At 34.8% G+C, this 23,587-nt stretch overlaps 1 protein-coding gene across 1 annotated transcript; it reads right to left on the reverse strand.

Annotated features, from left to right (window-relative positions):
• Positions 1-896: 896 nt before the first annotated feature.
• LOC120155690 (peamaclein-like) lies at positions 897-1,276 on the reverse strand. The gene is made up of 2 exons (XM_039167185.1): positions 1,195-1,276; positions 897-1,121 (listed from the first exon to the last, which is right to left on the reverse strand). Exons 1-2 carry the CDS (start codon positions 1,274-1,276, stop codon positions 937-939), a joined length of 267 nt encoding a protein of 88 aa, XP_039023116.1. The 3' UTR covers positions 897-936.
• Positions 1,277-23,587: the final 22,311 nt, after the last annotated feature.

Genomic DNA, 23,587 nt, shown 5'->3' on the forward strand with positions numbered 1-23,587 from the left:
TAAAATTTATGGTTTATATATTGAAATATTAATAAAATATTTTATATATACATATTAACAAGTATTGATAATATATTTTTTCTTAATAAAATATTTCATTTATAAAATATTATTAATGAGTTATCTTAAAATATTTTTTTTATATTTTTATTATTGTTCAAGTGATATATTTTATATATCATAATATTAATGTAAATATAATTTAAATTCTATATTTTTAATTTACAACATAATATCTATAATGAACATTTTATCTTTTCAAATTCACTTTTTAATAACATTCCCAAATAATTAAATTTTAAACTACACTTCTAAATGACACTCTTAAAAGTTATTTTATATCCCACTTTTAAAAGTCACTTTTCAAAAGCTCTCCCAAACTAGCCCAAAATATCATTTTCTCCTAAAAACATTGTCGTCAAATAGAAATGAAATCTTGAAAATTACTTTGCTTCGTATATGTGATCAAGATTATAGTTAAAAGTGATTTTCATGATTGACACAATCTCATCACAATACAATATTACTTGTTTTTTAGTACAGATATATATCTTGAAAATTACATTTAACACCGTAAACGATAAATATTTCTTGTCTAATTTCTTTTGAATTTACTTCTTTCCGTGTTCATTGAAGTCGTATCTATTCAAACGGGTAACGACATGGAATGATTTTCACGTGTTCAACGAGAACGAGCTACATGCAAACATTAAGAGGTATCGTAGAAAATATTATCAGAAGAAAACAACACTATATTCAGAAACCATATATTTAAGGACCCAATTTATTCATTTAATTTGTTGTGCGTATTAACAGGTAAATTTTCAACAATGCGTCTTCGGACCTCATTCTTCCATTACTCTTAAAACGTTTAGCCACTCTAACTAGTGTACGTACTCCTTTTACAGCATAGGAATAGAAAGGCAAAAGAAACATCTAAGGGCACTTGGGCTCGCCCTTGGAGTTCTTCATGTTCCTGTAGCAAGGGCACTCATCCTTGTGTCCAAATGTACCAGATGGAACACATTGACACTTCTCACAGCAAATTCCACAGCATTTCAAGCACCTGTCTTTGACCCCTGCCTTTGAGCACCTCACCCCACACTTGGAGTCACAAGAATCTGCATTACCATTATCCATCAAACAACAAAACTCATAATATCAAACCAAAGCTTAGCATTATTTTTGGTTTACCTGACCCCGACATCGACACCTCGAAGAAAGACGAGGCGAGAATAAGAGAAACAAGCAAGCAAATAACCATGGCAGACTTCATTTTCTTATTTTCCCAAAGAAAGAAGAGGTTTTTGTTTTACAAGAATATATGTAAAGCTATTGTTTAATTTGTAATGAAAATTGGAAATAGAAAGAGCTTATTTATATAGTGATTGATGGAGGGGGCAGTGTTAATTAGGTTAAAAGGAAGGAAATGTTTAATGGGAATGATACTCACTCAACCAACACTTCTCCCCAATATTATGTTTTCCTTCTCTTTCAATTTACCCTTTTGGGAATATGGAATTAAAAGAAAAGTTGAATTATAACAATGGCTATCACTTTCTATGCAAGGGATAATGGTCGGCCAAGTCATGTCAAATATTACCATCAACTTCTTTATAGACCACATTAATGTATTATGTAAGCTTGATGCAGTTAGTATTTAGGGACATAACTACATTGATTATATGAGAGGTTCTTTTTTTTAATATATTCTAGGTTCCTATAATTTTTAAATTTGCTTTATATTGATTTTATTATTTTTTTTAACTAATTTTAATATTTTTCTCTATATATTAATGCTACACATATATTGACCCATTTATTTGTTTGAGAATTAAAATTCCAATGAAATCATACAATATGTGTGTGTGGATGGAGTGTCATTTAATTATTGTAAAAATTCGCCTAAATACATTCGCAACTTATAAGTTCATTCGAATTTAATGACTAATGTGATTTCAGCTGTTAACAAATTTAATTAGTTGTTAGATATTTAATTATTTCTAAGGGTTTACAATGATTATCTTGGTGTAAACTGTAATATAAAAAAGGACGTAAAGTTGTTCTTTAAAGGAAATGTAGCCCCTTACGTTATGGAGTAATGGACATTCCCTTACGAAGTAACTCTCCTCATTTGTCAAATTAGTAAATCAGTGCCATATTGAATAATGGGTATTCTTCTACCAAATCCTAGTGCTTCTTCCTGTTAATTCTGGCTTGTAAGCCATTGCTATAAAGCTTGCATGGATGTCACCAAATAAATAAAATTTATTTCCATAAGTTTTATTTTTGTATATGAATGTATCTCGAATCCTGGTACAGTTATATCGCGTTGAAGGGAAGCATGTCCCAATATGCGAATTGGTAGCTTGTAAACCTAAAGAAGCAGTGCCCTTAGAGCTTCATGTCTGTTGTACCTCCTCTCCAAAGGAAAGTCAACAGCACATCAATCTAGTTCCAAATGAACTTTAGAGGACCCAAAGTATTTCTTAATTTCTTAGACCTAGAGACCTCTTAAAGACCCATAGAATGTTTTCAAAAGATAATTTCAAAGATTTAAACTTCGGAGAAGTGTGATTTATTGACATAACCCTTGACAAGCATATATGAGTAAGTTCATTATCATCTAATTGTATTTATAGTATGTTGATTTATGAGTGGCTATCATATCAATATATCTGACATTAACTTTAAGAGTCACTATAAAATCTCTTAATTAAAACCGAAAGAATGGATGTGATTTAGACAAAATCACCTCCTTCACTTACTTCTCTACCTCCTCATGAAGACATAATATTGATATCGACCAACAATCCATTCTTCATCTATTATAGCTCTTCGTCTAAATTAAAAAGAATAAATTAATTATAACTACCATAATTTATTTGGTCCCATCAATAATATTTAATCAACAATTCACCTCGTTCGTATGGAATGGAAATTTGAAACTAAAGTTCTAAGTCAAGCTCGAATAGTTACAAGCTTAATTCAAGTTGTCGCAGCTGCCTTTCGGGTGGGTCCGGAATTGGGCTTCGACTTAAAAAAATGTTAGAGTTGCCATCGATCATTTAAAAACATTATTTGGGATGATCGGACACCATCTTACCTGATTTGCGTCTTACCAGAAATATGTGAGATTCGGGAGTCGGTTACAGTCAAGGAAGGATTAGCACTCTTGAACTGCCCTTTCGATACTAATTAATTTCCAGTTGTCTTAATTAAGAAAATTGCAAGTTAAATTAAAAGGTAAAATTTGATCCAAATTACTTACCTCCGATCGATTTAAACGAACCCATAAAAAATATTAAACTGGTAAAGTAACATGCTGAATCAAGAAAAAAGGTTAAATGATAGTGTTTTAAGTAAAAAAAAAACACATGATGAGGAATTAACAGAAATAAAAAATAAAGTGTTCATATTAAAACACACAACAAATAAAAACAATGTAAAGGGAATAAAAGAAAAATATTAATTGCATAATCAAATAAAGAAATGAAATAAAATAAAAACCCTAAAGAAATAGTCAAATAAAAAAAGAAAATAAATAAGTAAAATAAATAAAAATAATAAAATACTAATGTCAACAGAAAAAAGTAATAAAATAAATAAAATAAATAAGACAAAATAAAACAAATAAAAACCTAAGAATAGAAAAGAAATCGAAATAAAATAATGAAATTAAAAAGAACAAAAATAAAAAGATGAAAAAACAAAACAAAAACAAAACCCAAAAAAATAAAATAAAAAATAGAATAAAAATAATAAAAAATGAAAAATAATATATATATATATAATAAAATGTAATATTAAATAAATAAAATAAAAATTTGAATTTAGAAAAACACTAAATTATAAGAAAAACAAATAGGGTGGCAAACTTCAAAGCAATTCGGGGTAAAATTAAATTTTAGGGGGGCAAAATGAATCTCGAAAAGAACACGAGGGACTGAAAATGAGATTAACCCGTTTTTTCACAAAAACACGCAGATCCTAGGGGAAAATGGATCTGGTCACAGGTCGGAAAATGGGTCCAGTATATAACCCAAAGTTAAAAAACACATCATTTTTTTCTTCTCTTCAAAAATAGATCAAACATCCCCCAATTCTCTCTCAATTGTTCTTGGTGTTCTTCATCTGATGAAGAACACCACCGTCAAACCCAGAATCCGATCGGCCACCGCCTCGTCGGCCCCCGTAGATCGGCTATGGCAAATTTTTTTTTATAGTTTTCAAAAGATCTTCTTCCCCCATCTCAAAAATCCGAATCATTTTTTTCAAAATAGCCTCGGGGAGGGCTAGATCTGAGAAAGATCATTCGAATCCCTCCCATCCGATCATCGATTTTCCTTCCTCTTTTCGGTTTTTTTGAGTAAAAAACAACAAGAAATAAAAACAAGAACCTATTCAAGAGAGATGGGCGACTAAGCAAGGTAAAAATGATACATTTTATTTCGAATGGCTTTCGAAAATTTTACAATTTTTGCTTCGATTCCCTCGTATATTTCTAGTATTTTCTCTTTTTATTTCTTATGTGATTTTCGTGTGTTCTTAGCCTAGACTTACATCAATTTATAATGATAAAAACCTATTTTCGTTCGGTTTTAGACTTATAATGGGACTAAACTACTTGTTGGTTGTTTGTTGGTGCCCACGAAAACATGTCGCCGATGGCCGACAAAAACGGGCGGACTGTTGACCGAGTGGTGTTGTGGCTCTCCATGCGGCGTTGAGGGAATAAGGGTGAAACCCTAGCTAAGATCTACTGTGGACCGTTGGATCTTGGCGGCTGGAGCAAAAGGAGAAAAACCCTAACTCTCATGGGGTTACACACGTGATGAACCAGTTCGGGTTGCTCCAAAATCCAGGTCCCGAGTCGGGTCTTTTAGTCGGGTCATGGGTTAATGGGTCTTCTTTGTAATTGGGCTTGCTTGTATCTGGGCTTTGGGGTTTGAACTGTTGGGTCTGTAAATGAAACAAAAAAATAAAATAAATATGTAATATATATATATATATATATAATATCATACGAGTAATATTATAGCATAAATATGAATACAATGTATATAATAATGTATGCATACTATATACATCATAAATACACAATTTTTATTCACCATATAATATATCATATAATACAATAGTTATGAATATATTATATAATGTAATATCAAAAGCAAGGTCGGACGAAATCGTGTGTCTACAGCTGCCCCTCTTTGCTAATTATCGTGTAATAAAAATAGGACAAAGATTAAAAGACACAAATTTCTTCCATACCGAATGTCCTCTGTCGTAGAGTTGAAATCTGATGTCATGATTGATTTGTCATAACCCATTTGGACTAATTATAGATGACTCCCTCGTCGCCAGGTTGAGTCCATCTTGGAGTGATTGCTTGCACGATATCCCGCTGTCATAACATTGAAATCGTGGATGACTCATTTGCTATAAGGTTAAATTGAACTGTAAAATCCCGAGCACGATATCCTTTGTCGTCAAGTTGAAACCGAACCTAGAGCATTTTAAAGTAGTTCCTATATCGTCGTGAAGCCGAAATTTGACCTGGAGACTGATTTTCCATGGTTGTGTTACAGATGACTCCTTCGTCGTGAAGTTGGGTTAGTCTTTTGGGTTCGATATCCTTCGTTGTGAATTCAAAATCATAAGTGAATCGGAGAGTTTCCGATCTTGGTCAACCCTGGTCTTCTTCATGGTAAGAAAATTTGACCGGAAAGTAGTCCCTTGTTGCTACCTTGCGGTAAATATGCTCTTGAGCTGAACGAAACCGATCTCGAAAGTTCTTGTTGACAGATAACTCTTCTCACATTTGAGTTATGCTATACTTGGATGGGGGATAAACCCCTATTGTTGTAGATAACTTATTTGCTATAAAATTAAGTCGATCCATTGGGCATGATATCATTCTTCGTGAAGTTAAAATCATGGATGGCTCATTCGCTGTGAAGTTGAGTTTTGAATTGGATGTCATTCGTTGTGAATTTGAAATCACATCTTGTAAATTGATCACTTTGAGTTTAATATCCTTTGTTGTGAAGTTGAAATTGACTCAAACAAGAATCTACAAAATTATGCATATATGCGATGCTATGGATGCAATGCTCTTAGATGTGCCTAAAATGCATATGTAAAATATGTTATTTTAGGTTATGGAGAGAAATATCAATCTATGGTTGTCAGTCTTGATGATTCTTGATTCTGAAATATGACTTTCTGATTCTTGATCTTGAATTCTTCAGCACGTTTAAACCCGATGTACTAAATTTTTTGATCCTTGATTTGGGAAATGCTTTTCAACCATTTCTAGTATAGTGCATGAGCCTTGATCGGTTTCCGAATATCTGTACATTTTAAAAAATCTTTGTACAATAATATGCAATTATCTTTTTCAGAAGTGAATAAATTATTATGTTTAAATTTAACCCAAGATGCTTAAAAGGAATTGATTTAGCGAAATGGTCGTCTTTATTCATAAGGGAAAAAAACAAACAATACATGACAAACATTCTGAAAAGTGAATACATAAATGAAGTATGAGTGGATGTATTAGATCTCATTAATACGTGCACTTCTGAATTGATAAGTCGTTAGATGACCTTGAACGCATCCTTTTCAAGGTATCTTCGAAGATGCGACAATGTTAAGGAAAGTGCACCCTTTCTCCGACTCTTTAAGTCTGTAGAAGATCAGATGTCGGGATGCTTCATTTTCTGGATTCGAGACCTTTTCTGAATTATTATCCAAATCGCCCTTTCAGGTTTTCAACTTGGATCCATCATTGGTTTCAAGACACCCTTTTCGGATTTGCATCTTAGACCCACCTTATTTTCTTTTCTTTTTCTTTTTCCTTTTTTTTCAATTTAGGACACGACGCGCTTTCAGGTTTTCACCCCAAATGTTTTCTTTTTCTTCTTCGACTTAGACACCCTCTTGGGTTTTCATCCTAAGTGAAGTGTTTTTTGACTGCATCTAAATTAATGGGATTTGGCAGTTCTGGCCCGTCCATTTCAGTTAGGATAAGTGCTCCTCCGGAGAAGGCCTTTTTCATGACATAAGGTCCCTCCCAATTTGGTATCCATTTCCCTCTTGAGTCATTTTCAATTGGCCAAATTCGCTTTAACACAAGATCTCCTTCACGGAATACTCTTGGGTGCACCTTCTTGTTATGTGCTCGAATCATTCGTTTCTGGTAGAGTTGACCATGGCGAACGACTTTCAATCTCTTTTCCTCTATTGGGTTCAAAAGATCATACCAGGATTGTATCCATTCTGCATCATCTAGTTTGACTTCAGACAAGACTCGGAGTGACAAAATTTCTACCTCAATGGGCAGAACTGCTTCCATCCCATATGCCAATGAAAACGGAGTTGCCTCAGTCGAAGTTCGTACCAAGGTTCGGTAAGCAAACAAAGCAAAAGGCAATTTCTCGTGCCAATCCTTATATGTCTCAGTCATTTTTCCACTATCTTCGTGATGTTTTTGTTTGCTGCTTCTACTACTCCATTTATCTTCGGTCTATAAGTACTAGAGTTGTGATGCTTAATGTTGAATTGCTCACAAGCAGCATCCATCATCTTATTGTTCAAGTTTGTAGCATTATCGGTAATGATCCTTTCAGGTAAACCATACCGACACATGATATCTTTCTTAAAAAACTTACAAATAGTGGAGTGAGTGACACTAGTTTCTGATGCAGCCTCTACCCATTTGGTGAAATAGTCAATTACCACAAGAATGAACCGGTGACCATTTGAAGCCTTCAGATGGATTTTTCCAATAACATCCATGCCCCACATAGAGAAAGGCCATGGTGATGTCATCACGTGAAGAGGCTGAGGTGGAACATTTATTTTATCCCTATAAATTTGACATTTATGACATCTTCTAGCATAGTTGATGCAGTCACTTTCCAATGTGGACAAAAAATATCCGCATCTCATTATTTGCCTTGACATCATATGTCAATTCGTATGTGTTCCATAAACTCCGTCATATACTTCCTCCACTATCATCTTTGCCTCTTCTGCATCTACACACCTTAACAAGACTTGAGCATGGCTTTTCTTGTATAAGACCTCCCCATCAAGGACATATCCAACTGCCATCATTCTAATGGTTCTTTTATCAGTTTCGGTGGCATCATTTGGATAATTTTGATTCTTGATGTATTGTAGAATATCATGGTACCAGAGTTTAGTGTCTTTCACTTCCTCAATTTGATAATAATGAGCCAGGTACTCATACGACTGCATGTCAATTGGTATCATTTCAGACTCCATGTCAGCCTTGAATACGGCTGCCAAGGTAGCTAAAGCATCAGACATTTAATTTTATTCTCTAGGCACATAATGGAAGGTGACTTCATCAAATTCTTCGAGCAGATCCAGTATTAGCTTCTGGTACTCCACCAGCTTTACATTCATGGTTTCCTATTCTCCATAGAGTTGATAGATCACTAAGACTGAATCACCATATACTCGCAAGGTCTTTATATTTGTCCCATTGCAGCTCGGATCCCCAAAACACAAGCCTCATATTCCGCCATATTATTGGTGCAATCGAAATTCAGTCTGCTAGTGAATGGGTAATGATTCCCTTTTAGGGAGACTAGTATGGCCCCGATGCCATGTCATAATGCGTTTGATGCACCATCAAAATGCATTTTCTAGGAATTATCCGTGGAAGTACTTGCTTCTTCTAAGGATATGACCATCAAGTCTTCGTCAAAATCCAGCGGCTCATAATTTTCAGTGGTTCTGCTTGCCAAGAAATCCGATATGGCACTTCCCTTTATGGTTTTTTGGCTCACATACTCGATGTTAAATTTGGATAACAACATTTGGCATCGAGCTAGCCTTCCAAAGAGACTAGGCACACCCATCATATATTTTAATGGATCTAACTTGGAAATCAACCAAGTGGTGTGATACAACATGTATTGTCGGAGGCTTCGCGTAACCCAGACTAAATCACAACAAACCTTTTCGATGGGAGGATATCTGACCTCAAATCGATGAACTTCTTACTCAAGTAGTAGATGACCCTTTCATTCTTTCCGTATTCATCATGTTGACCCAAGACACACCCAATTGAATTCTCGAATATGGATAGATACAAGAATAGAAGTTTGCCCATGATGGGGGACATCAGGATAGAAGTGTGAGACAAATACTCCCTTACTTTCTCAAATGCAGTTTGGCAGTTCTTATCCCATGCTCCAGGGTTGTTCTTTCGGAGAAGGAGAAAGATTAGGTCACACTTATCGGTTAACTAAGATATGAACCGTGCTATGTAATTTAATCTACCCAGAAAACCTCGAACTTCTTTTTGTGTTTATGGGGGAGGTAGATTCTGGATAGCTTTAAATTTATCGGGATCAACTTCGATGCCTTTCTTGCTGACCACGAAGCCTAACAGCTTCCCAGATATTACTCCGAAGGTGCACTTACTGGGGTTCAGTCTCAGGTGAAACTTTCTTAGTCTTTGGAAGAGCTTTCTCAGATTCTAGACATGTTCATTCTTGGTTTGTGCCTTGAAAATCATGTCATCGACATAAACTTTGATTTCTTTGTGCATCATATCATAGAACAAAGTCACCATAACTCTTTTATAAGTTCCCAATATTCTTTGTGCATCACTTTGTAGCAGAAAGTTCCCAATATTCTAACGAATGTGGTTTTTTCCATATCTTCAAGATACATCTTAATCTGGTTATATCCTGAGAATCCGTCCATGAACGAGAAAAAAAAATTCCCGGCAGTATTATCCACCAAAGTGTCTATGTACGGCAGAGGAAAGTTTTCATTGGGGCTTGCCTTGTTAAGGTCATGGTAATCAACAGACATGCACACTTTCCCATCTTTCTTTGAAATCGACACTATGTTGGCCACCCACTCCGGATACTTGGTCACTTGAAGGAAACCATCATCGAATTGCTTCTTTACCTCTTCTTTGATCTTAATGAGGATTTCAGGTTGTATTCTCCTCAGCTTTTCTTGCATGGGTTTGCATTCTGGTTTAATAGGCAGTTTATGGACTACCATATCTGTGTCTAACCCTAGCATGTCTTGATACGACCATGCGAACACATCTCTGTATTCTTGAAGTAAGACTATCAAGTTTTGTCTTGCTTCAGCTGAAAGAGTTGTGCCAATTTTGACATCTTTTTTCTCCTCTTCGGTGCCCAGATTCAAGATTTCGATTTTCTCTTCATGTAGCAGTATTTGTTTATCTTCTCTTTCTACCATTCTCAAAAATTCAGTAGGTAAGTTGCACTCCTCTTCATTGTCGTATTCATCAATTTCCTCGAGACAAATGGTGATTCAAAATCCACATTCGGATCAGGATCATCAGTGCCTGCATTATCGTTATCTTGGGACTTGAAGGAAAAAAATGAAATGTGTATGAGTGAGAGGAAAATATTCCACACGGAACAATCAAAAATTAAATTTGAAAGAGAATGAAACGGAGTACTGAAATAAAGAAAGAAAAAACTGAATTAAAAAAAATGAGATAAGGAAGATGTTTGTCATGAAAGAAATTGCATCTTTTATTAAATTTAAAAAATGTTTATTCACCCTTACAAAAGATCACCTATTGCCCAGGGTATAGGCAAATATGGATAGTTTGAATATTACTCTAAAAGAAATTTGAAAATCACAGGTAGTTCTTCCACCGACCTGTTGCTAAGCGCAGACCCAGGTGGCAGTGGGCGGATTTCAGATCTATATGTATCTTCATCATTCTCTGTGATTACGGCGTTGATACTCTAGTCTTTCAGAGCCGCTTCCAAATCTGGTGAGGTGGTCTCAAACACATAACCACCTGACTTGAATGTGTCGTAAAAAGGTGGGAATACCATGGGTTCCCATTGGAATTCATTTCCAATTAACCTGGCCATTCTTTTTTCCTGGTTCTTCTGAATTTTCCTCATCTTTTGTTGTTGTCTGGGCTGAAAACCAAGCCCAAATTGATCTAACTTTGATATAGGAAGGACGAGACTAATCCTTTTTTGCAGTAACTTCCCAAATCCTCTTCCCGTCTTGGCACCTCTTCCTAAGGTATGCTTTATTTCTATCTTGGTGCACTCAGAAAGTCGGGGTTTGGAAATCTTTCTTCCTTCAGCTACGAATATGACATTCACAAATTCTAAGGAGCGGAATAAATATTCTACCACCTCCTCGTCTATTTCAATGTATGGAGCATCCGTGGTCACACTCGCCATGATTTTTTCTTCGACATTAATGATCACCAGGGCCCTATCAATGACAAACTTGACTTTTTGGTGCAGCGTGGATGGTACTGCACCAGCTTGATGAATCCAAGGCCTTCCCAAAAGGCAGTTATAGGAAGGCATGATATCCATCACTAAGAATTCAATATTTTAGGTGGTAGGTCTGATGGTTAACGACACCTCAATCTCTCCAATTACCTCCCTCTTGGTCCCATCAAATGCTCAGACCACGCTCTGGTAGGTTCTCATATGAGAGGTATCCACTAGCAGTATTTTCAATATGACTAAAGGCATCACGTTAAGTGTTAAACCATTGTTGATTAACACACTTGGTAAGACGTGCCCGTTAAAATAGGTGGTGATGTGCAATACCTTAGCTCGACCTCTTCCTTCAGATGAAATCTCATCATCTGAAAATGAGATGAGATTATCAGCTTCAATGTTGTTAACTAGTTGATCCAACTTGCTAACTGGTATGTCTTGTGGAACAAACGTCTAATTCAGGACCTTCAAAATTGCCTCCCGGTGTGCCTCTGAGTTCAACAGTAATGCCGACATTGAAGTGCATGTCGGCAGGCTATGTAGCTATTCTACAATGTTGTATTCACCGTGCTTCAAAAACTTGAGAAACTCTCTAGCTTCTTCATTCTTTATGGGCTCGTTGATTGCTATCACATCCTCCTTGAAGGGTTTAAGTGGTATCTAGGGGGACTTAGCCTATTGGGAGTAGCGTTTCCCCACAGCCTGCCCTACTTGGCTATCAGATTCTTTTAAAGTGCTCACCCGACATTCATACTTACATGACACTTGTCGACTATCCTTATAGTGAAAAGGTCGGGATGTTGTGATCACCACCTTCACTTATGTTTTTTCTATTTTCTTCAACTTAGGGGTAATTATCAAAGGACTACCCCTATCGTATTTTCTTTCAGATAGCTCTCCGATAGTGCAAACATATGCTTCTGGAGAATCTCAAACTTCTTCATAAAACTCCAGCTCCTTCCTATCTATCATGAACTGGACTAAGGCTTTGAATTCTGGGTAATCTTGCACCTCATGCCCTTCTTTATTATGATAACAACAGTGGTTACCATTTCCATTCCTTGATGTATCTGAATGTGGTGTGAGAAGCCCTGCTTTCACCATTTAGCTCCATACCCAAGCAAAAGGAGATTTTATTTCCAAAACACCAGTTTATACTTTCCTACCCTTCTCGGTAGTGACTGCATTAATCCCAATCTCCTGATGATTGGCAGTGAGCGTTCTCATAATACCATCTGGGGTATGGGGGCTTCATTGGTTCCACAGGGTATGGTGACACTATATGAGTGTCAAAGAGCTGTTGGTATAATTCCTTGTATGACATGGGAATAAGATCGAATTGCTCATTCTCTCTTTCTTTCCTAGGTTCCCTTGGACTTTGTCTAGAAGTACCTGACGATACAGCTACAATTATTTTTGTGCTTGAGATTTTAACACCTTTATTGGCATTATAGGTGTTGACGTTGTTAATCTCTATATCTTTATTCTTCATTGGAGGTTTCTTGCTTGATTTCCCTCCCTCGATTATGCCTTGTTTTATGGCCATTTCAATCATCTCTTCGACCATAACTAAATCTGAGAAATTTCCTGATGTGATTGCGACCAGGTGCCCGAAGTAAGGAGCCTTCAGAGTCTGCACAAAGAGCTTCCTGGTTTCCATTTCATCCAAGGGTGGATGAACCTACACATCCAAATCCCTCAATCTCTGTGCATACTATCGGAAGCTTTCGTTATACTTTTTCTCCATACTTTGTAGCATAACCCGATCTGTCCTCTTATCGTTTATGTGCTTATATTGTTCCAAGAAGGACTTGGTTAGGTCTTTCTAGGTCTTGATATGAGTTCGGTTTAGCTGATTGTACCATCGGATGGCTGAATCGAACAACCTCTCCTGGAAGCAATGTGTAACATCCCAAAAATTGGGTTAGTGACTAAAAAGAATGTTTTTGAAATTTGGTTGCCAATTTAGGAAAATTTGAAAAGTTCAAGGACCTAAATATGAATATCTTAGTATTATATTAAATGGTAATTATGGAAAAATTGAAAGGGTATTTTGGTTTTTTCCTCTTAAGGATATTTTCCCCTTATTAAGAGATAAACACGTGGGGTTTTCGGGAGAGTTATCTAGAAGCTCTTTTCTTCTTGCTTTCTTCTTCCCGTAAGCTTCATTGCAAAGGTGAGTTGGATTATAATTGTTGATTTCTTAAATTTCTAAGTTGGTTTTGATTCTTTGGGTGTTATATAAGCTTAAGGAAAACTTATATAAGCTTAAAACATCAAGAAGAGAGAATTAGAAAGGAAATTGAAATAAGGGTGCGGAAATGAATTGTTTGTATGAAAAAGTTTTTGAAGTTCTATTGATAAATTTGACTTGTCTTAAGAAGTATTAAGAAGTTTAAAGCATTAGAAACGAGTTTAGAATACATTGAAAGTTTAGTGAAATTCTTTAATCCAAAAGTTATAGTGAGATATTGAAGATAATGAAGTGTTATAGTGTTAAAAGAGGGTTTAAGTATGTATAGTTAAGTTTAAAGGCATGAGGAGAGGCAAACAAGTAGAGTTTGGGGTAAAGTGTTGAAATTTTTGGGTTTAAGGAACTATATTCTGGGTAGTAGTATCGGTACTGGTTGAGTTAGTATCGATACTACAAGGCAATTTATGAGACAATTATGCGTGAGTATCGATACTGCATGAACAATATCGATACCATAAGAAAAAAGAGTAATAAATCTTCATAAAGTATTGATACTAAAGGAAGAGTATCTCTACCAGGGGTATCAATACCAATAGGGAGGTATCTATACCATCATTTCAAGAAAATTATAGAATAGAAATTGGGTATCGATACCGTAGAAGGGTATAGATACTACAAGCATAGAAGTATCGGTACTGTGTTGGTAGTATAGATACTACTTAAGTTGGAAAGTGGGAATTTGTGTTTTACTTAGTTTGCTTTGGTATGAATCTTTTTGAGTAATTCAAATCCCGATATTCATTGGACTATATATTTATGTAGATATTGATCGAAATAAAAGTTTGGATAGGCCGTCAGAATAAGATTCGAGAGAGAACAAGAGATTGGTATTGGCAAGTGAACCAAAGGTGAGTGCATGATATTCAGTGTAAGTTATATTAGGGAATTAAGACTTGCGATGAGTCTAATTCTGATATTAGATTATATGAGTACAAGCATACACATATGTAGTGATATGATGTTCATGTGTATATAAATATATGTACATGTCTAGAGTTTAAGTACATCTTTATAGTGATCTATATGAATGCATGTATGTGTGATAAATTAGGTAATTATGAGTCATGTGATAATAAATTGTATGACTATATGATCATAAGAGATAAGACATATGACTAGAGATATGTAAAAGTAATCTATGTGATTATATGTTATATGAATACAAGAACATGTGATATGAGATATATGATAAGAAGATATGAGACCCCATGAGAGTATTACATGATATATGTGATAAGAAGCCATGAGTTTATATGCTTATGTGATATGAATATGTGAATGTGTGATAAACATAAATAATATTGCCCATGTTATGTGTTATGAGAGCTAGGGATATAGTTGGTATGCTACGAGTTGAGGGTTCTATGTGGTCATTCGGGACATATATGTAATCCTTTGGAACATATAGGCGGTACTTCAGTACACTTATTTGATCCATTGGAATATGTATGTGATCCTTAAGGAGTGATCCTTCTGGACATATGTGTTATATGTGGTCTTTCGGGACAAATCTTATGTGCCCCTAGTGGGAATTATATGAGTTGTGGTGGCAGCATATGTGCACAACCTCTATGTACTCACATATCTATAGTTCTCAAAAGTATAAATGGGCTAATAAAGATATAAAACAAATATACTATACATGATATGCATATGCGTGTTAGGTTAGGTAAAAAGGGATTAAATGATTCGTGTATATTGCTTGATTAATGTATAATATGATAATTATTAATGTTACATAAGAGTTTATAATCATAAGTAATAGTGATAATATGGATAATAATGAAAATGATTGTACATGAGTATGAAAGAATTGGCATATAATTTGGTATGATATTATTGTATTTAAGGTACATGCATTGTTAGCTAGTGAAAGTTTCCATTATTCATTTATATGTCTTACTAAGTCTGTGACTTAGCGTGTGAGTGTTTCACACGTAGGATCCGAGAAGTTCCAAAGAGAAGATAGGCAGTGGAGACATCATAACTTCTGCAAAGATCAGATCAGAAGATTTAACAGTAGGTTTTTCTGTTGTATTATAGTATTGGCATGTATTTAAATGAGTAAATCGTAAAAGCTCTGAATAATTGTAAAAGTTTTTGACTTAATATATGTAAATTATTTACAATGTTTAAATTTTTTCTGTATTTTAAATAAGTATATGATTTCAAAGGGTAATATGACATATCAGACTCGTATTAGGGTCGAATATAGGTAGGGGTTGTTACACAATGAATCAGGAGTTGGTCATTGCCCACATATCCCATCATCTTTCGAGAGAACATGGTGATGTGGGCTGAGGGGCAACTAATTCCATTGAATTTCTTGAACTCAGGGACTTTGAATTTTAGTGGAAGTACCAAATCCGAGACCCGGCTTAGCTCCAATACATCCTCTCCATAGTAATCATGGTCCCCTTTGACCACCTTCATTTGGTCTTCCAGCAGCTTAATTTCTCTTCCATCTTTTTTTCCTTGTATTCCTCATTAAAATCTTGAATGTGGTAATCATCCGGATTATTGTAAGGGTTGGATACAAAAGTCTGTATCTTTATAGCATATGAGGTTTTCCCTTTTATAACAGATGAGTCCCTTTGTAGTCTGGGAAAAATTATGGGTGAGATAACCACCTGTGGGGTCGATGGTATAGTTACCCCGTCAGACGAACCTACCCCTGGTGCACTTGCTTGATGTAAACCAGATAACTTGGCCACAATCTGATCAACCAATGACTCTTGGCTCTTCGTGATTGTATCTAGAGTATTCTGATTGTTCTGGTTTATCTTTTTTCCATCTCTTTATGTAACTTCAACATGTTTTCCTCGAGTTGACCGATTTTGGCTTCCATTTATCTTTTCTTTGTGCGAGTGTTGTGAGGATGATGCTTGTCCAGAGCTTGTGGAGGTAAAATCGGTGTTTGTTCTTTCTTCTTATGAAACATTTTCTGTTAGTTAATATGAATGTAAAAACATAGAAAATAGAAAAATAAACATGGAAAATAAAATACAAAGTATGAGATGCATGATGTATGAAATTTAGAGGCATTGATCCAGAAATGTGTATGTTATTATAAATAATCCTTATTGAGACAAAAGTGTTTTATTTTTTAAGAGACAACAATATATCAAAGATACATCCGAACTATATCCTCTAGACCCCGAACAGTTGCCCCCATGGCATACAAATTCCGATCCAGATATCCCGTATGTTGTTGGGAGAAACCGACGTGCCCCATACTATCAAAGTGCAAAAGTGGAGAATATCCAACTCCTCCCATCATCCAAGTAATGGCATATTGTTTGAATCTCCACAACGGAAGAGGATGTCATTGTGGGTCAACTAAGGAGCTCTCTAGGCAATATCCCTATCCTGAAGATGTGTGAATACTTTCATCCACTTTTCTTTTGGGGTACCTTCATGCCATTTCAAAGTAAGGAATTCCGTCAAAGGTGTATAGGTGGTGCTGAATCGGCGGTAAGCAATCCCGTTAGTCTTCCATAAATGATTGTGAATCCAAACTTGGAGAAGCTGAGCACACCCTATGAATCTTCATCTTCCAATTTTTCTGCAGTGGTTGAGAGAGCGAAAGGTTTCAACTAAAATTACTGGTGTTGGATTTACTCGCTTCGGGAGTTGTTCAAACACTTATACCACAGCTGTATCAATATACCCTAAAGTCCTTGGAAATATAACCAAACCATAAAGACCCAACGTAAAAAGATCTATTATCTTCTATTTATCGGGATGGTTCTTCATTAGTTGCTTGATATGGATCCAAGCAATTCCTTCCCTGCTACCCTTGTGTCGAGCCCGATCAGTTACCCATTTTTCATCTACCCCCGCAACCTTTTCCAGACCGTTCTTGAAAGGCTGACTTTTGATGTGCTTGATGTAGACCAGCTCCATTCTGATTCCCTCACAATGCATCAATGTAGTATACTCTTCGATTGTGGGCACCATGTCCTCCTGGTTAAAGGTGAAACAGTTGTACCCCAGGTTCTAGAATTATACCAAGGCTCTAATTAGGGGCTCATCCGTCCTGACATTGAGAAGAAGAGCGATATCACCATACCACTGGCTGAAGTTATGCTTCTGGTCACTCTTCTAGCTATTACAAATGCTTCGTAGCTCTTGAACATCATTCTGTTTTAGGCTGACAGAAGCATAGCTAATCAGTTCTGACACATAGCTTCCTTGCAGACTGTCTTCCTTCTCTTTCTGAGTCTTTTCGGACCATAGTTGTACCTCGACATTTTTTACCTCTTGCATTACAACCCTTTGTCCATTAATGCATATTATTTGTGTGTAACTAATACATTTTTATAGATCAATGACATCTTTTTATGATGCAAATGCTAAAAAGACAAACATGACAGAAAAACGTTAGTAAGATAAAAATATAAATGATGAAATAAAAAATAAAAGTGACAAACTGCATGAGTAAAAAACATCCTAGGTTTTGAAATGAGGTTTTGGGGTAGGCTCTAATTCTCTGTAGTCTTCCGGTTTATGATCTAAAGAAAGTACCCGAGTTCTCCTTGTCAGTGCCCCCTTGGGCTTGCCAGACCCTTAATCCTAAGCCCATTACAAGTTGTGTGGACTAAGTTAAACTCGAGAGGATACATTCCCTTATGACTATGCGGTGAATAAATTCACACGAAGACAAAAGGTATATGAATCCTGAAGGCTACTTGCTAGGCCTATGCGGAGAATAAATTCTCATGAAGGCGTCGCTTTCACCCCTACTTAAAAGGGTTCGGAGCTCGGGTATAGAGCCTTAGATGAAAAAGCTTAATAGGTTGAAACCATTGAAAGAAATCGTCGGTACAACTATCTATTTGAAAAGATAATCAAAAGTAAGTAATAAAAGATCGAAAAAGTTACCTTAAATTTAAGCTTACCATTTTCATTTAATAAGACAACTGAGCCTGACTCACTTACTTGTCCCCAGCGGAGTCGCCAAGCTGTCGTAGCGTCTTTTTGGTGGGCCCAGAATTGGGCTTCGACTTAAAAATATGTTAGAGCCGCCACCGATCATTTAAAAACATTATTTGGGTTGATCGGACACCATCTTACCTGATCTGCGTCTTACCATAAAAATGTCGAATTCGGGAGTCGATTACAGTCAAGGAAGGATTAGCACCCTGAACTACCCTTTCGGTACTACTTAATTTCCAATTATCTTAATTAAGAAAAATTGCAAGTTAAATTAAAAGGTAAAATTTGATCCAAATTACTTACCTCCGATCGATTTAAACGAACCCATAAAAATGTTAAATTGGTAAAGTAACATGATGAATCAAGAAAAAAAGGTTAAATGATAGTGTTTTAAGTTACAAATATACATGCTGAGGAATTAACAGAAATAAAAAAATAAAGTGCTCATATTAAAACACACAACAAACAAAAAACAATGTAAAGGGAATAAAAGTAAAATTAATAATTGCATAATCAAATAAAGAAATGAAATAAAATAAAAACATAAAAAACTAAAGAAATAGTCAAATAAAAAAAGAAAATAAATAAGTAAAATAAATTAAATTAATAAAATACTAATGTCAACAGGAAAAAAGTAATAAAATAAATAAATCAAATAAGACAAAATAAAACAAATAAAAACCTAAGAACAGGAAAGAAATCAAAATAAAATAATGAAATTAAAAAGATAAAAAAACAAAAACAAAAACCCAAAAACCCAAAAAAATAAAAAAAATAAAAAATTGAATAAAAAAAAAATATATATATATATATATATATATATATATTATAAAATGTAATATTAAATAAATAAAATAAAAATTTTAATTTAGAAAATGACTAAATTATAAGAAAAACAAATTGGGTGGCAAATTTCAAAGCAATTTGGGGTAAAATTGAATTTTAGGGGGGAAAAATGAATCTAAAAAAGAATACGAGGGATCGAAAATGAGATTAACCCCTTTTTTCACAAAAAACACGTAAATCCTAGGGGAAGATGGATCGGGTCACGAGTCGGAAGATGGGTCGAGTATATAGCCCAAAGTTCAAAAACACAAATCAATTTTTTCTTCTCTTCCAAAATATATCAAACACCCCCAATTCTCTCTCAATTGTTCTTGGTGTTCTTCATTATGAAGAACACCATCGTCAAACCCAGAATCCGGTCGACCACCGTTGATCGACGATGGCAATTTTTTTTACAGTTTTTGAAAGATCTTCTTCCCCCATCTCAAATATCCGAATCGTTTTTTCAAAATAGCCTCGAGGAAGGCTAGATCTAAGAAAGATCATTCGAATCACTCCCCTTCGATCATCGATTTTTCTTAATCTTTTTTTTTTGAGTAAAAAACAACAAGAAAGAAAAACAAGAACCTCATGCAAGCGAGATAGGCGACTAAGCAAGGTAAAAATGGTACCTTTTATTTCGAATGGCTTTCAAAAATTTTACAATTTTTGCTTCGATTCCCTCGTGTATTTATAGTATTTTCTCTTTGTATTTCTTCTGTGATTTTCGTGTGTTCTTAGCCTAGATTTACGTCAATTTATAATGATAAAAAAACCTATTTTCGTTCGGTTTTAGACTTATAATGGGACTAAACTACTTGTTTATTGTTTGCTGGTGCCCTACGAAAACACGTCACCAATGACCGAGAAAAACGGGCGGACTGTTGTTCGAGTGGTGTTGTGGCTCTCCATGAGGCGCTGAGGGAATAAGGGTGAAACCCCAGCCATGATCTGTTGTGGACCGTTGGATCGCATCTAGATCCAACGGTGGATGCTGCTGGCGGTTGGGGTAAAAGGAGAGAAACCCTAACTCTCCTAGGGTTACACACGTGATGGACCGGTTCGGGTTGCTCCAAAATTCAGGTCTCGGGTCGGGTCATGGGTTACCGTGTCTTCTTTGTAACTGGGCTTGTTTGTATCTGGGCTTTAGGGTTTGGACTACAGGGTCTGTAAATGAAACAAAAAAAGGAAATAAATATGTAATATATATATATATATATATATAATATCATACGCATAATATATAGCATAAATATGGATACAATGTATATAATAATGTATGCATACTATATACATCATAAATATGCAATTCGTATTCACCATATAATATATCATATAATACAATAGATATTAATATATTATATAATGTAATATCAAAAGTAAGGTAAGACGAAATCGTGTGTCTACACAAGTATGATTTTATTACTCAAAATTTGATTTCAACTTCATCCAATCTTATTATATAAGTTCACGTCCCAGCTTGAATAATTTGAATAACTTGAATACAATTCAAATTTATTTTGTTTATAAATTTTCAATTTAAACAACAATCGTTTAAGAGTATAGCGGTGGTTCATATTAAAAAATTAAAAGAAATAATTACTATCATGCGTAGAGTCATATTGATGATTGACAGCTAAAATTTAAGTAAGAAAATGTAAATAAATTTTAGACTCAAATATTAAAAATAAATTTAATATTAATTTAAAAAAAATTTAACATCTTATTTTTAAATTATAACACTATAATTTAAACTTTATCTATTTCCTGTCTATTTGAAAATGATGACGAGGCTGGTCCATCGATAGCAGATTTCTAGAGTTTCAATTTCCCTACAAACAAGTGGCTTACCGTTTAGTCCTTGTTACGTTGGATTTGGACCTACAATCTAGAAACTTTCAATCGCTAACTAAAACTAAATCTGTAAAGTTTCTTTTAGATTTTATGGCCCACAGCAGACTTGGGTAAGACATATAATTGGGTAAACTACAGAGTTGATCACTTTTGTTTTAATTTTATAGACGTATGGTTAATCGATTCAAAAAAATATAATATATGGTCACTCGATTTAAAAAATATTATATGGTTACTTTCGTTTCATTTTAATTAAGATGTGGTCACTGAGACGTTATCTTCCGTGAGTGGAATGAAGTGACTTGGTAGTAAAATGATTTAATTTTTATTTGAATCCTTAAACTTTAGATAAGTTACTAATCACGAGTCTTTTTGTACACCCAAAATAGTTCAGGGATAAACTATCAATCTACCTTTTTTTTCCCATATGTTTGCTTCCCCAAACCAATGAAGTGATTTGTTTTGATTTATGTATTTTGTTTATGAATGCATCATATAGATATATAAACTAATAGGTTTAAAAGCTAATTTTGTGTTTGTGGTAAACTGAAATCAATAATGTTATTTATGATTTTATTTATGTAAATTTCGGCTAATGAAGAAGGTGATTCATTGCCCTCGGAGATACTTGTGGCTTAATGGCAGAGACTTCATTGTTGCTGTAAATTTAATGGGGAAGGTTTATGTCCCCTTATTGCGGCAAAGACATCTTTATGCATATAAAAACCGGAAATTTCATGTTAGTTGAGTAGAAGCATCCCATATTATATTTCACTTCAATCAAGCTCGAATTTTAGGCTTCAATCGAGCTTCTAATTTTTTTTTGAGTTCAAGCCTTTTTGAGTTCAAGTTTCAATATTATATTTCGAGTTTGAGTTGAACTTGATAATTTTTAGCTTGTGAGTTTGAGTTGAGTTGAGCTTACTTTTAAAGTTTTCAAGTTCGAGTCGAGCTCAGCAATACTCGAGTTCGACTTGGCTCGTTTAACAAACGACGTTGTTTGGTTTAATTTTTTTAAAAAAAACAAAAATCCCTGTTTTTCCTGGTTTTTTCCGATTTTCCCGGTTTTCAGCCGGACCGGTTCGAATAGTTCATCGATTCTGGCCGGTTCACTAATAGCGGTTCAACCGGTTTAGATTGAACCGGACTAAAGAACGGTTTTCGATTGAACCGGTTGAACCGGCCGGTCGGTTTTCAAAACAGAGAACCAGAGTGTTGCAAGACTTGCACTACTTCTCTCAATGAAATGACAATAATATTATAATAAATATGCCGAAAACTTGAAGTTGGAGGCCAATCTTTGGTTCTTTTCTAATGAAAAAGTAAAGAACTACAAAGATGAGCTGATTTTGAAACTATAATATATATTCAGTTATTGCCAGCAGCAAAAATAGCAAGAGACCAGAGTTTTTTCAAAGAAAATGAAAATGTGGGCCATCGATCCCGTGCCTCTCACATGCTAAGCAAGCGCTCTACCATCTGAGCTATATCCCCTTTGCTCATTCAATTTCAATGTATTTTATTTATTAGAAATTAGCATACATTTCAACATATTTTCATGTCAGAGCTACATCCCCGTTGTTCAAAGGACTTTTGTCATCCGCAATGCATGTTATTTTGTCTTTAGAGTAAGCATTTGATGCTTATGGCATTGTGAATCTAGCATATCTGTAAATCAGACACATGGTTTCTGTTCACATTTTGTTTTCGAATCAATTTGTAAACCCTAATAGTTACCACTAAGCAATAATGGAATCTAACTTGATCACCATTATCATTTTCCAGGTATATCTGATTGTAAGCTTTTATATATAGGAAGTGCTGATAAGGTGACTTACCTTTTTGTTCCCAATTCGGTTTCCTTTATTGCAATTTATATAATCTGAAATTTTTTTCTTGGAAGCCTAAGTCATGCGTTACAGTTCCTGGTTAAGTTGAGGGTAGCAGAAACTACTTTGTTTAAACTGTTTGGTTTCTGATATATCTTTCTAAACTTTGTAGTCATCTTCTGCTTTAATAGTTTATTTACGAAATAAATAAGAACTAAATTACTCTTTTTTGGAAGGACTAATTTGTTTAAATGTAAAATTTCGAGAAATCTAAGAGGTCTTTTTTTTACCATATATTATAGTACATCTTATCTAAAATCGTTTCCCACGAGACTGGGAAATTTTTACCATCTCATAAAGCATGAATTCTTTCAAAGAAAGAAAGAAAAAAAAAACTCTGGTCGACAAGGTTTGTTTAGAATGGACTTTCATTGAAGCTATGTTGAGGAAATTGGGATTTACTGAAATTTGAATTTTTATGGTTATAAATTGTATTTGTTCGTTTATTATTCTATTGTGATTAATGCAAATATTAGTGACAATTTCATTCCGACTAGGGGCTTAAGACAAGGAATTCTCTCGGTTCATATCTTTTC

The sequence above is a fragment of the Hibiscus syriacus genome, unplaced genomic scaffold, assembly GCF_006381635.1.
Source record: "Hibiscus syriacus cultivar Baekdansim isolate YM2019G1 unplaced genomic scaffold, ASM638163v2 tig00111201_pilon, whole genome shotgun sequence".
NCBI lineage: Eukaryota > Viridiplantae > Streptophyta > Magnoliopsida > Malvales > Malvaceae > Hibiscus > Hibiscus syriacus.